Genomic DNA, 13,634 nt, shown 5'->3' with positions numbered 1-13,634 from the left:
CACATACACATATATACACTACATGGCAAAATGTATGTGGACACCCGACCATCACACTCATATGTGCTTGTTGAACATCTCATTCTAAACCCATGGGCACTAATACGGAGTCAGTCTTCCCCTTCGCTGCTGCAATAGCCTCCACTCTTCTGAGAAAGTTTTTCACTAGATTTTTAACATGGCTGCGAAAATTCACTCCTATTCAACCACAAATCATTAGTCAGGCACTGATGTCGAGTGAGAAGGCCTGGTTCGCAGTCGGCGTTCCAATTAATCACAAAGGTCTTCGCTTTATGGAACTCGCTTTGTGCACACGGGCACCGTCGTGCTGAAACAAATAAAGGCCTTCTTCAAACTGTTGCCATAAAGTTGTTAGCACACAATTCTCTAGAATGTCATTGTGTGTTATAGCATTAAGATTTCTCTTTACTGGGACTAAAGATATTCACAGATGTATTTTGTGATAGGCTTAAAAGTTGTGAAATTACTTTCTTCAATAAATATTCTAGATAAGTAAGATTTAAACAACTGAAGTTTATTCACGCAAGAGATCTGTGGGACTTAAATAATTATATAATTTATATGCAAAAACGGCTCGTTTGGGTTGAGAAAATATTTTACATAGAAGAGCGAACAACGTTTCGACCTTCTTTGGTCATCGTCAGGTTCACATAGAGAGAAAGAGGTAACTGACCGGAAGCTGACCACATGTTTAAAAGGGGTTGTGTAACTGAGTGTCGGAATGTAGAGGGCGGTATTAGATGTTTGAATATATAATTTTATTTATTTTATTATATTAATATAGGTATATTGGTTTATTTTGGGTTTAAGTTGTTGTATAAGTAAGGCTTCTTTAATTTTGCGTTTGTTTATGTTTGTTTCTTTATTTAGTATTTGAGTGTTTTCTATGGTTATGTTGTGTTTATTTTATTTGCAGTGTTCGAAAACGTGTGAAGGTGACTTTTTATGTTCTTTGAATCTGGTTTTCATTTTTCTACTTGTTTCTCCAATATAGAAGTCGTGACAGTTATCACATTGTATTTTATAGATAATGTTGGTGTGGTGTTTGTCAGTGTAGTTTTTACATAGTATAGACCTCAGTTTTGTGCCTGGTTTTTGAATAAATTTGGTATTAACTGGAATGTCATATTTTGTTACTAGTTTTTGCCAAATGTTGGTTATTTGTTTGCTGATGTCAGGAATATATGTTATACAGCAGTATATGGTTTCGTGATTTTTTGATTCGTGAGCTGTATTTACTTTAGTTGGTTTATTTTGCTTTCTGTCTAGGTGTGTGCGTATAATGTTTTCTACGGTTTGTGGAGGAAACTTATTGATGTTGGTGAAGTATTGTTTTATTTTGTCTAATTCATCGTTAATTTTATCTGGTGAGCATAGTTTTATGGCTGTGTTTATTTGGTTTCTTAGTATGTTGAGTTTTTGTTTTGTTTCATGTGCTGAGCCCCAAGGAATGTATAGTCCAGTATGGGTGATTTTCGGTGGATTTCTGTTGTGAATTGTGTGTCGGTTCTTGTAATTTTGAGATTAAGAAATGATATTTGATTGCTTTCTTCCTGATCACATGTGAAGTTAATGTTGGGATGTATAGAGTTAATGTGATTGAAAAAATTAAGTATGTGTTGCGTCTCGTGTGTCTTTGTTGGATTTGTGTGTATTGGTTTAAATTTGTTCGTGTCTGATAGGATGTTATTCATTTTTTGGATGTATTCATTCGTGTTCATTATGACTATAGCGTTACCTTTATCTGCTTTTAGAATTTTTATGTTTTTGTCTTGTTTTAGGTTTTGTCTTGTTTTTCGAACACTGCAAGTCAAATAAACACAACATAACCATAGAAAACACTCAAATACTAAATAAAGAAACAAACAAACGCAAAATTAAAGAAGCCTTACTTATACAACAACTTAAACCCAAAATAAACCAATATAAAGGAACGCCTTTATACCTATATTAATATAATAAAATAAATAAAATTATATATTCAAACATCTAATACCGCCCTCTACATTCCGACACTCAGTTACACAACCCCTTTCAAACATGTGGTTAGCTTCCGGTCAGTTACCTCTTTCTTTGTGAACCTGACGATGACCGAAGAAGGTCGAAACGTTGTTCACTCTTCTATGTAAAATATTTTCTCAACCCAAACGAGCCGTTTTTGCATATAAATTTCTCAACAAGTGGGTTTCTCGACATCACTAATTATATAATTTATTTGTGTGATGAATATAGAGTTATCTGTTACTAATTATTTCATAATCACGGTAAAGAGTTCATACGATTTATTCTGACATTACTTCTTAAGTTTCCAAAACGCTGATGTTTCACAAGTTGCTGAAAATTCCAGTTAGGGAACGTGTCTCTGATACCTCATCTATAATGTCGAGATTGTTTATTTGATTATGGTGTGACGTCTATAGTTTCTTGTTCCTCGTGTTCTTTGATTGGACACAGATGTGTCGGTGTACTGACGTGAACCTGATGACGTCGAAGGTAATTTGGCGCAAACTTTCTCACAACATTCTTTGAACTGTGGTCACCCCATTGGATATTGCTCCTTTCTGGACCAGTTTTCAATGTTTGCAGGGATTGATGGGGACCAGTAATGGATCGGGAACTTTCTTGCACTGAAAATCCCTCTTTTAAATTGTTGTTACTGCCTTGAGATAAGGGTGAGATAGCAAGCTTGTATTTCACACCCTTGATGTCGCTTGATTTCATAGTGACGTCATTAATGCTACTTGAACGGAAACACTGAGAACCTGCTAGAGCATCAGCCATTAATGTATTTTGTACGCTTTGATGTGGTTCTCTGTAATTCATCAACACCGAAACACTTTGGGCCGTGGGTTCTGCAACTCCACGAGAAAGTATGTGTTTAATATGGAGAATTCGAGCTCGACACACGACACACCGAAGTGGCAGAATCCTCTGGGTCACAACAATCTGAATTGTCTTTATAAAACATTTTCTACAAACAACTTTGTGGCCACATGGAAAAGTCTGCATGGACGCTCTGGCACTGATGCAGATGGCGCACTAAAAATCAAAATAATACAATAAAAACAGCGAACGTTAAGCAAACGAACGAATCATATATGAAAATGAGAAACATTTCTGTTATTGTAAAAGTGGACACAATTTTTTTATATATATTTTCCAACATTTATATACAGCGGTTACACTACTCTTACGTACCTGTTTCTAGTAAGTACGCCACAACTACAAGGTTCACAAATGTATAAACATTAAATAGAACATTAAAACTTTGATTCCTAACGTGGAACGTTGACTGAACATTTGATTTACGTCGTTACTGGTAAGCTATATGTTTGTCTTTTTTTTTTGCAATATTTTTTATAATTATTCGTGAATTAATGAAATAAGAAGTTACTAGCTCTTCTAAAAGTATTTATCTTTTTTAAAGGAGAATTAATTACCAATACTTTATAATATGTCAACAACATTTTCAGCTAGAAAACAACTCTGTAGTTTTGAAAGTTAGAGGACAGTGAATCAACCATTTTTTTTATTTACTGTTACTATTAAATCATATACACAACAGACCGCATAGAAATTAATTCGAAACTTTTGCGAAAAGAGGCTTCGTTTTGTATGATTTTAGTGTATATCACAGACGGATGTTTTTTATAAATATTTTAACATATTATAGAAAACAATGCTGTTCTATTAATGGTCACGGCCCGGCATGGCCAGGTAGGTTAAGGGGTTCGACTCGTAATCTGAGGGTGGCGGGCTCTAATCCCGGTTGCACCAAACATGCTCGCCCTTTCCACCGTGGGGGCGTTATAATGTGACGGTCAATCCCACTGTTCGTTGGTAAAAGAGTAGCCCAAGAGTTGGCTGTGGGTGGTGATGACTAGCTGCCTTCCCTCTAGTGTAAGACTAGAGTCTTACACTGCTAAATTAGGGACGGCTAGCACAGATAGCCCTCGAGTAGCTTTGTGCGAAATTCCAAAAACAATTGAACAAAACAAAAAACTGTAATTTATCTATCTCACTACATGTTCAGACCATTGTAGGTGGCGCAAAAATCGTTTTCTTACAGAAGATCGGCTCGATCAAGCTGGAATCAGAATTCCTACTTATTCACTAAGAATATATTTTTGTATATAATAAAGTGTCATAATTGATATATATTTACTCTAACGAAGTATATCTCTAATATACAATGTCTCCTATTCTAACGTTTGTTTGATTTGGCTATGCACAGTAGATTACTGCTCACCACCGAAAATCGAACTCTGAATCTTAGTTTGTAAGTCCATAGCTAACTATTAACTCATCAGGGACCGAAATTATTTTCGTAAATAAAATTAGGGTTCCATATTAACATAACTTAGACAACTTAGTAACCTACGTTGTTAGTATATGACGGGTATTTGTCAGTTCGTAATGTTAAAATGTGTTTAAACTCTTGTATTCCTATGTTTAGGTATGCATTTTTGCTCACCTGTTTTTGTTGTTTTTCTTATTCATCGTGTTTGAATGATTTGAATTGGGAACTGAAACTATTGACTATATTAAACTAAAATATAAGGGAAACTAGCATTACAGATTAAACCAACGATTGGTATTAACTGCGAATGCGAAGTTACAACGTTTTGAGTATATGTTTCTTATGTTATACTATATAATTATAACGTACTATGTTATCTCCAAAACTGATCTCTGTGATTTGTGTTTGAGTGTGTTTTTCTTCTAGCTGAGCTACATCGGGCTATCTGCTGAGCCTACCGATGGGAATTGAACCCCTTATTTTAGCGTTGTAAATCCGAAGGCTTTCCGACGCACTGGCGAGGGGCATCTATGTGGTTATCATTAATAAGCTATCTGATCACCAAACCTGAGCTATTTGGTCTCTAACGCTAAACTATATGGTTAGCAATCTATTTATCTGGTCTTTAATTTAAGATGAACTACACTTAAATATTGTGTTATACTAAGACGAACCTCTTTTCAGGAACATATATATATGTCAAAATAAACAGTGTGTCAATAAGTGACATCTAACAATACCACACAGTATAATGTGCCAACGTTTTAACATAACGTTTTTACAGATTGCAGTACATGCCCAAACTATTATATAAACATTTAACTTTCAATTGCCATAATACTCAGTTACATCGTTAGTTTTGTCTTGATAAATATTAAACCAGTAAAACAGTTTTTAAAGTCCATAATAAGTACAGATATGTAATATCTTGAACTACGTATTTTTAGCTGATCTCCTATACAGGTACGTATTGGTATACATGTATGTGTAGACATAGGCTGACATATAAAGATCCACGTTACAAGTCACTAGAAGTTTGTGTAAACATAGGTTGACATATATCGAAGTTACAAGTCACTAGAGATTTGTGTTAACAAAGGCTGACATATAAAGAACGATGTCACAAGTCACTAGAGATTTGTGTAAACATAGGCTAACATATAAAGATCGATGTCACAAGTCACTAGAGATTTGTGTAAACATAGGCTAACATATAAAGATTGATGTCACAAGTCTCTAGAAGTTTGTGTAAACATAGTCTGACAAAAAAATATCGATGTTACAAGTCTCCAATGCTTTATCTAGGTCACATTTCTCAGACTTTTAACTTACAACCAAGGAACGATTCAGGTCACTAAAATATTACCTTTATTGTGGGTAAGGAAAACTTACAAAACATTCCATTGTCAAATCTAGGAAAGATGGATTAATAGAGCATTTAAAAAGGAAAGATCCTAACAGTACATTCTTTTCACAGTGTATATGGTGAGAGTGTCGAAACTATTATAACTCTACAAGTAATATAGATTAAATGTATATTTTGCTCAAAAATGTGTTTTTTCTCTTCCGTTTATCACTGTTAATAAAGTGATAGTCATTAACATACATGTACGACGTTTTAACATCGATTAGTGAAACATGTTACCGTAGGTGGCGTTCATATATTTTAAATTGAGTTCAAGTCTTCAAATATCATCAGAATGTTAAGAAAACTATATCTATCTTAAGCTAATAAGTTTACTTACTTCCTCCTCACGTGACATAGCCATTTCCGGCTCATGACCTTCCAGTTTCACTAGAAGTTTGTCCTGTTGGAGAAATAAAAGTTTGAAGTACAAGTGAAACCTTTTATTCTGTTAAACATATGAAAATAAACTTTTATAAAAAGATAATGTTTCTTAGAATTTTTAAGGACGTTAAAGACTGGATATGTGACACTCTTTCTACTATTTTTGCCAGTCCTTAAACAGTGGACAGACAGGTACCAGAGGATTGGAAGTTAGCTAATGCAATTATTATTTTCTAGGGTGGTGATAAAATTGTCCCAGTAACTATAGACCCATTAGTCTGTGGTGATAAGATTGTCCAAGTAACTATAGACCCATTAGTCTGCGGTGATAAGATTGTCCAAGTAACTATAGACCCATTAGTTTGTGATGATAAGATTGTTCCAGTAACTATAGACCCATTAGTCTGCGGTGATAAGATTGTCCCAGTAACTATAGACCCATTAGTCTGTGGTGATAAGATTGTCCCAGTAACTATAGACCCATTAGTCTGTGATGATAAGATTGTCCCAGTAACTATAGACCCATTAGTTTGCGGTGATAAGATTGTCCAAGTAACTATAGACCCATTAGTCTGTGATGATAAGATTGTCCCAGTAACTATAGACCCATTAGTCTGCGGTGATAAGATTGTCCAAGTAACTATAGACCCATTAGTCTGCGGTGATAAGATTGTCCAAGTAACTATAGACCCATTAGTCTGCGGTGATAAGATTGTCCCAGTAACTATAGACCCATTAGTCTGTGATGATAAGATTGTTCCAGTAACTATAGACCCATTAGTCTGTGGTGATAAAATTGTCCCAGTAACTATAGACCCATTAGTCTGTGATGATAAGATTGTCCCAGTAACTATAGACCCATTAGTCTGTGATGATAAGATTGTTCCAGTAACTATAGACCCATTAGTCTGTGGTGATAAGATTGTCCCAGTAACTATAGACCCATTAGTCTGTGGTGATAAGATTGTCCCAGTAACTATAGACCCATTAGTCTGCGGTGATAAGATTGTCCAAGTAACTATAGACCCATTAGTCTGCAGTGATAAGATTGTCCAAGTAACTATAGACCCATTAGTCTGCGGTGATAAGATTGTCCAAGTAACTATAGACCCATTAGTCTGCGGTGATAAGATTGTCCCAGTAACTATAGACCCATTAGTCTGTGATGATAAGATTGTCCCAGTAACTATAGACCCATTAGTCTGTGATGATAAGATTGTCCCAGTAACTATAGACCCATTAGTCTGCGGTGATAAGATTGTCCAAGTAACTATAGACCCATTAGTCTGTGGTGATAAAATTGTCCCAGTAACTATAGACCCATTAGTCTGTGATGATAAGATTGTTCCAGTAACTATAGACCCATTAGTCTGCGGTGATAAGATTGTCTAAGTAACTATAGACCCATTAGTCTGTGGTGATAAGATTGTCTAAGTAACTATAGACTCATTAGTCTGTGGTGATAAGATTGTCCCAGTAACTATAGACCCATTAGTCTTATATCAGTTGTGAAAAAAGTTTTGGAAAATCTGTTAAAAGATGTTTTGCTAAGTCATTTAACAAAGGTTAAAATTTTATTGGATAGCCAACATGGTTTCACCAGTGGAAAATAAATTAACATTTTTGGAAAGGTTACTTAGGTAAATGAGGATAAGGGTGTATGTTTTGTGTATCTGGATTTTCAAAAGGCATTTCACAGAATTTCACATGGAAGGCTAGTGAATATTATTTCTATTGGTGTGAGGGATAGTTAGCAAATTAGATAGAAAAATGGCTGAAAGAAAGCAGAGGGGTTGATACAAATGGAGTTCAGTCAAACTGGATTAATGTCTTAGGACCTTTGCTCTTTTTGATATATATCATTTTTTTATATTTACATCAATGATATAGATGAAAGAATAGTCAATTAGTTACTTAAATTTGCAGAAGATATTAAGGTCTTGAGTGCTGCTATCTGCGAAGAGGATGCTACTGATTTACAAAAGGATTTAGGTCATTTAGTGAATTGGGCAAATAGGTTTTAATAATAAAAAATACAAGATAATTTAGGAGGGATGTGATTGAGGTGTCTAAGATTCTAAAGAGAATTGATAATATGTTGATACATCATCTTTTTTAATATTTAACAGTGAGAATATTAGGCCTAGGGGACACAGATATAAATTTGGCAGGGTATAAATCATCTTCAGCTAAGGCAGGGTGGTTAGTCTTTGTAATGGGTTGCCTTCAGATGTTGTGGAGGCAATATGATTAAGTTACCTTATAAAAAGTTAGATAAGTGTATGAGTAATAATAGCTGGTTTAATTTTTTTATTATTATTTTAGCTTGGTCTCGGGAATGTAACAGTTTTGATGGACCAATGGGTTTCATGTTATGTTAAACACATGATGAAACGTTATGTGTTCTAGTTTAAAGTACTATTATGAGATTAAAAAAAAACTTTATTTAGATGGTTTGCACAAGTTAGAAAATCAGAAAATTAAATTAGATAATTAAAGACAGAAGTTATAAAGCTCGACATGAGGTCATTAAAGATAATCATAAATTCTTGGTACTGAGGAAACAAACATCAGATTCAAACTTGACCACTTAGGAATGAAATTGTATTGTTTGTTTGTTTTGAATTTCACACGAGTGCTATCTGTGCTAGTCGTCACTAATTTAACAGTGTAAGACTAGATGGAAGATCGCTAGTCATCACGCTAACATGTTTGGTCAACATATTCTGTAAGACCATTCTACGTTTCTTTCTATTTATTCTAAAACGTACTACCTTACAAGTTTTATATATTAATATATCAGCATAGTCTGGTGCCGCAGACACACGAGTATGTGAAACGTTTTTTTTTTTTATTTTGCGAATTGTTTTTCCGTTCTTTATTTTATTTCTAGCTGTTTCCTTTTAAACTTTAAAATTCATTACAGGAACTTCTCGGTCCTACTTCTATTTGTGTAGCTACAATTTGACATTTAAGTGAGGAGTACACTTTCTGGAGTATACTTAAAACATTAATGAATTCATGTTTCTCAGCAACTAACAGAATAACGACCACTTCTAATTGAGAAGTCCATAAAAAAAGTTTTGAACCTGGAAACACCAGTGACGTGATACAATAAAGAAAGTGATCGCAGTCATGTACAAATTAATTGTGCGTAATGTAACTGACACAGCATCTTCAGGTAGTTGTTTTCTCGATACACAGCGCCTAATACTGGTAAGCATGCTAGTGTCCATTTCCGCGTGCGCTTAACGAAGAAACACTAGACAAACATTAGACACTAGGAAAGAGCATGTATTTAATCCGACCTGAGGGACGATGCATGCGATCGATTCAATGAACATCACATTCATCATTTGGAGAAGTACGCTGATAAGGCTTGCTTGTTTGTTGAATTTCGCGCAAAGCTATTTGACAAGTCTCTCCACCTGCAGTCACAAATGTTGATATAATATACTAAAAGAAAAGCAGCTTTTCAACATCACATACAGCTGATTCGTGAGCCACTCCAATTAAACAGTGGAATTTGACTGTCACACTTATAATGCAGCCACTGCGTCAAACTGCGGAACGTGGTTTATTTTAGGTCGGTAAAGGGAAGTAAACCACAAATCCACAGTTTGGCACGCTAATCACTAGGCCGTGCTCGTTCTTACGATGATCAGACATCATTTGCTTTTTCACGTTAGAATATTGTTCAAATTTTATAAATAACTAAGAACCAACTCTTCTATACTTTTCGGAGACTGAAATCGCTACATTCTATCCAAATGTCTTTCAAACACTTGCAAATTAATATATTTTATCCACACTTCCATAAAATACTTGCTGATGGTGACATATTGGGAACATGGAGTAGAGATTTGAATTTTTTACAAAACTACAAGAGGGTTATTTGCGCTGTCGTTTGGCTTCTCTTTGAATTCAGTTTAATCTTATTTATTAGAGCATCTCCCCTCCCTCTGAACAAGTACACACACCCCCTCTCTCTGAACAAGTACACATCCCTCCCTCTGAACAAGTACACTCCCTCTCTCTGAACAAGTACATATACCCCCTCCCTCTGAATAAGTACACATCCCCTTCCCTCTGAACAAGTACACACACTCCCTCTCTCTGAAGAAGTACATATACCCCCTCCCTCTGAACAAGTACATATACCCCCTCTCTCTGAACAAGTACACATCCCCTCCCTCTGAACAAGTACACTCCCTCTCTCTGAACAAGTACATATACCCCTCCCTCTGAATAAGTACACATCTCCTTCCCTCTGAACAAGTACACACACCCCCTCTCTCTGAACAAGTACACACACTCCCTCTCTCTGAACAAGTACACACACCCCTCCCTCTGAACAAGTACATATACCCCTTCCCTCTGAACAAGTACACCCCCTCCTTCTGAACAAGTACACATCCCCTTCCCTCTGAACAAGTACACCCCTCCCTCTGAACAAGTACACATTTCACTTTCTTCACCAGTTTATGTCAAATTGGGAAGAGTTTTGTTTGTTATTACACTGCGTGTTTTAGGGTTTCGTTAAATTACAACAAATATACAAGTTCAGTGGTCGATTTAATATTTAACTAAACACTTTATCATAAATTTCCTTAACAGTTATTCATAGATTACAGGAGACTTTGTATTACCTTTACCAAGTCACGAAACAATCATAACCTGACGATGATCGAAGTAGGTCGAAACGTTGTTCGCTCCTCTATGTAAAATATTTTCTCAACCCAAACGAGCCGTTTTTACATATATATTTCTCTACAAGTGGGTTTTCTCGACATCACTGATTATATATCAATGGAATTTGTCTGTACAATAGCATTTATCTGTTTACTTTGAACTTCGCGCAAAGCTACTCGTGGGTTATTTGCACTATTTATTTATTTTTGTATGTACAGAATATGACATATACAACTGCAATGTATCACCAGGTCAACTTAGCATCATTTGGTGCAACAACTCTCCGTTACATATCTTGAGTCATTGTGTGCGTGTTTTCTTATAGCAAAGCCACATCGAGCCATCTGCTGAGTCCACCGCGGGGAAATGAACCCCTGATTTTAGTGTTGTAAATCCGTAGACTTACCGTTGTACCAGCGGGGGACATCTGGAGTCATTAGTAAGCCTATTTTCTTTCGTACTTCCTTTGTTACTAGAACATTTCTGTTACTCTAAAGGTAAATAAAACAAAACTATATAAAGATCCTAATTTATTGAAAATGTTACCTTGAGAAATGCTACAAGTGCTAAACAAATGCAAAATCCGTGGAATTACTTCACATCATATAAAACCTACTTATTCACTCAGTGTGAGGGTTGATATATAATGAGAAAATATACTAAATACGATGGAAACTTTGATATTTAAATTTTAAGTTCAATGTATTAATATTATGTAGTTAAAAATTTAGGCAATTCAAAACGTTGTAATATATGAAAATTTTTATTCAAAATTACAAAGGTTGTTGCGCAACAAGCATCTCGACGCGGTTCAACTGTCGCACTTCAGCGTGTTTCTCATTGGTGCCACTTGCCACAAAAACTACAAACTGCTCCGTGATTTCCCCAATAATTCCCAAACCATCCGTGACCCTCCGAGAAACTTCAAACGACCCCCAGGTTAAGAACCACTGCAGTCTAGCAGAAGATTTCTAACCTTGAAGCGTAGAACAAATGATGAATTTCAGTGATGTCGAGAAACCCACTTGTTGAGAAATTTATATGCAAAAACGGCTCGTTTGGGTTGAGAAATATTTTATATAGAAGAGCGAACAACGTTTCGACCTTCTTCGGTCATCGTCAGGTTAATATTTATATATTAACATGCTTATGTTTACACGGTACGATAGTCTGTATTTACTTTTAAAAGTAAATACAGAGGCCAGTAATTATAAGAAAAACAAAAGTTACAATGAAATTCATTTCATCAAATCCGGTATTCTAAACTACCAATTTTTAATTTTTCAGAGAAATAGTTCTAGTGTGTTTGTTCGTTTGCAGTTAAGCACAAAGCTGCGCAGTAGTCTATCTGAGCTGTGCCCATCGCAAAGATTGAACCCCTAGTTTTCGAACTTATCTATCTCTGGTGGGGCATGAGATATCAGGGTTTATTGGGGTAAAGTTTAGATGTTCTTGTCAAAAAACAACAACATCTATTTTACTTAAATTAATATATTCTATTTCTTTATTGCTTGTTGTTCAACGTACATTCCTGTTTTGCCTGGATCGGAAATAGATAAAAATAATTTCTCCGAAACAGTTAAAAAATACCAAATAGAAAAGTATAAATAACAATAAATCTAGAATTTATTGCTATTGTAATTTTTCCAGGGGGGAGAACACCACCGTGAAATTTTTGTAACTTTAAACTGACTGAACACGCTTTCATTTCATGACGTAATTTTCTCAAGTAACTTACCTAAGTCGTTATGACTTATTAAAAAGAACAGTTTGATTTTTCTACTGAATGATTGTAAAAGAAACCCTGTTTCTGTTTGTAGATAACAACGTTATTGTGGCTTAACATTTTGCTGTTTGTACTTTGTTTGAAATGAGCAAGAGGTAGAATAGCTTACAATCTTGTGGTTCAAGTGGTCCAGTTCTCTCTCTGCTGTCTCTCGTTTATTTTGCTCTTGGAGGTATCGTTTGAACTCGGTGATTTTATAAATTAGATACATTCCTGGAAAAGTAAAAGCCACAACAGTTTTTTCAGTACAAAATTCACACCTTTTGGCATATTATATGAAACCAACTGATTCCAGTTATATTTCTTAAATAAATATTGTATAACGTACTTTAAATTTCATTTTCTCTGTTCAACATACCTCTGCAAATGAGAAACGGACTCAAACGAAACGTTTTCCACATACGGAATGCAGCAAGGCATTGAACGCGGCCCCAGAGGCGAGCAACAGTTGTATCAACACCAGTGACGTAATCAAGTAATTGACGTATCACATTCAAGAAGTCAAGAATGTCGCTGATTCAGCTGCTGGTAATCGATAAATTTGTTCTGAGGAATCAGACTATGATACCAAAAACGTTGGGATTTAAAACCCACTTTGAACCAATGATACAGAACAAGAAGTAACGTTTCATGTTCAAATCTTATATACAGAGAACCAACGTATATGCTCGAAAAATACATTTTAACTAAAACAACAAACAACAGTTGAGAAAGTTAGCTCAATGACACTTAAAACTCAATATTTTCTTACACGAACCTGTTTCTATTTCATTTTAACAGACGACCTTAGAATGAGTGTTTTATCAACGTACAATTAGCGGAAGTGCTAATCCTACAAGTTAAATTGATGTCTGACTTTAATTCGAAAATTTGAAAGAAATCGATTATTTTTACATTTCTTTACTTAGGCTGCATATACGCAAAAGATCAAACCTGTTTATTTTGTATCTTTTTTTATGGTGTGGTTTCGTTTGTTTTAAATTTCGCGCAAAGCTACACGAGGGCTATCTGTGCTTTTTTTAATAGATCCAGGCAGCGCGTCCAAC

General features: G+C 35.2%; 1 protein-coding gene across 1 annotated transcript; it reads right to left on the bottom strand.

Annotated features, from left to right (window-relative positions):
* Positions 1 to 2,198: 2,198 nt before the first annotated feature.
* On the bottom strand, positions 2,199 to 13,004 carry LOC143235845 (uncharacterized). Its single transcript, XM_076474085.1, has 4 exons — positions 12,947 to 13,004; positions 12,698 to 12,801; positions 6,067 to 6,129; positions 2,199 to 3,060 (listed from the first exon to the last, which is right to left on the bottom strand). The coding sequence occupies exons 1-4, from the start codon at positions 12,987 to 12,989 to the stop codon at positions 2,422 to 2,424; spliced, it is 849 nt and encodes a 282-aa protein (XP_076330200.1). The 5' UTR covers positions 12,990 to 13,004; the 3' UTR covers positions 2,199 to 2,421.
* Positions 13,005 to 13,634: the final 630 nt, after the last annotated feature.

This window comes from Tachypleus tridentatus, chromosome 12, assembly GCF_004210375.1.
Source record: "Tachypleus tridentatus isolate NWPU-2018 chromosome 12, ASM421037v1, whole genome shotgun sequence".
NCBI lineage: Eukaryota > Metazoa > Arthropoda > Merostomata > Xiphosura > Limulidae > Tachypleus > Tachypleus tridentatus.
The sequence above is the reverse complement of the archived record's forward strand: the minus strand, read 5'-3'. Positions and strand labels throughout refer to the sequence as shown.

Coding starts and splice junctions, on each gene's coding strand:
- LOC143235845 (XM_076474085.1), bottom strand. CDS start 12,989: ATGTGGAAAACGTTTCGTTTGAGTCCGTTTCTCATTTGCAGAG. Junction 12,802..12,946: donor TCCGTTTCTCATTTGCAGAG/GTATGTTGAACA, acceptor TTACTTTTCCAG/GAATGTATCTAATTTATAAA. Junction 3,061..6,066: donor CTATGTCACGTGAGGAGGAA/GTAAGTAAACTT, acceptor TTTGATTTTTAG/TGCGCCATCTGCATCAGTGC.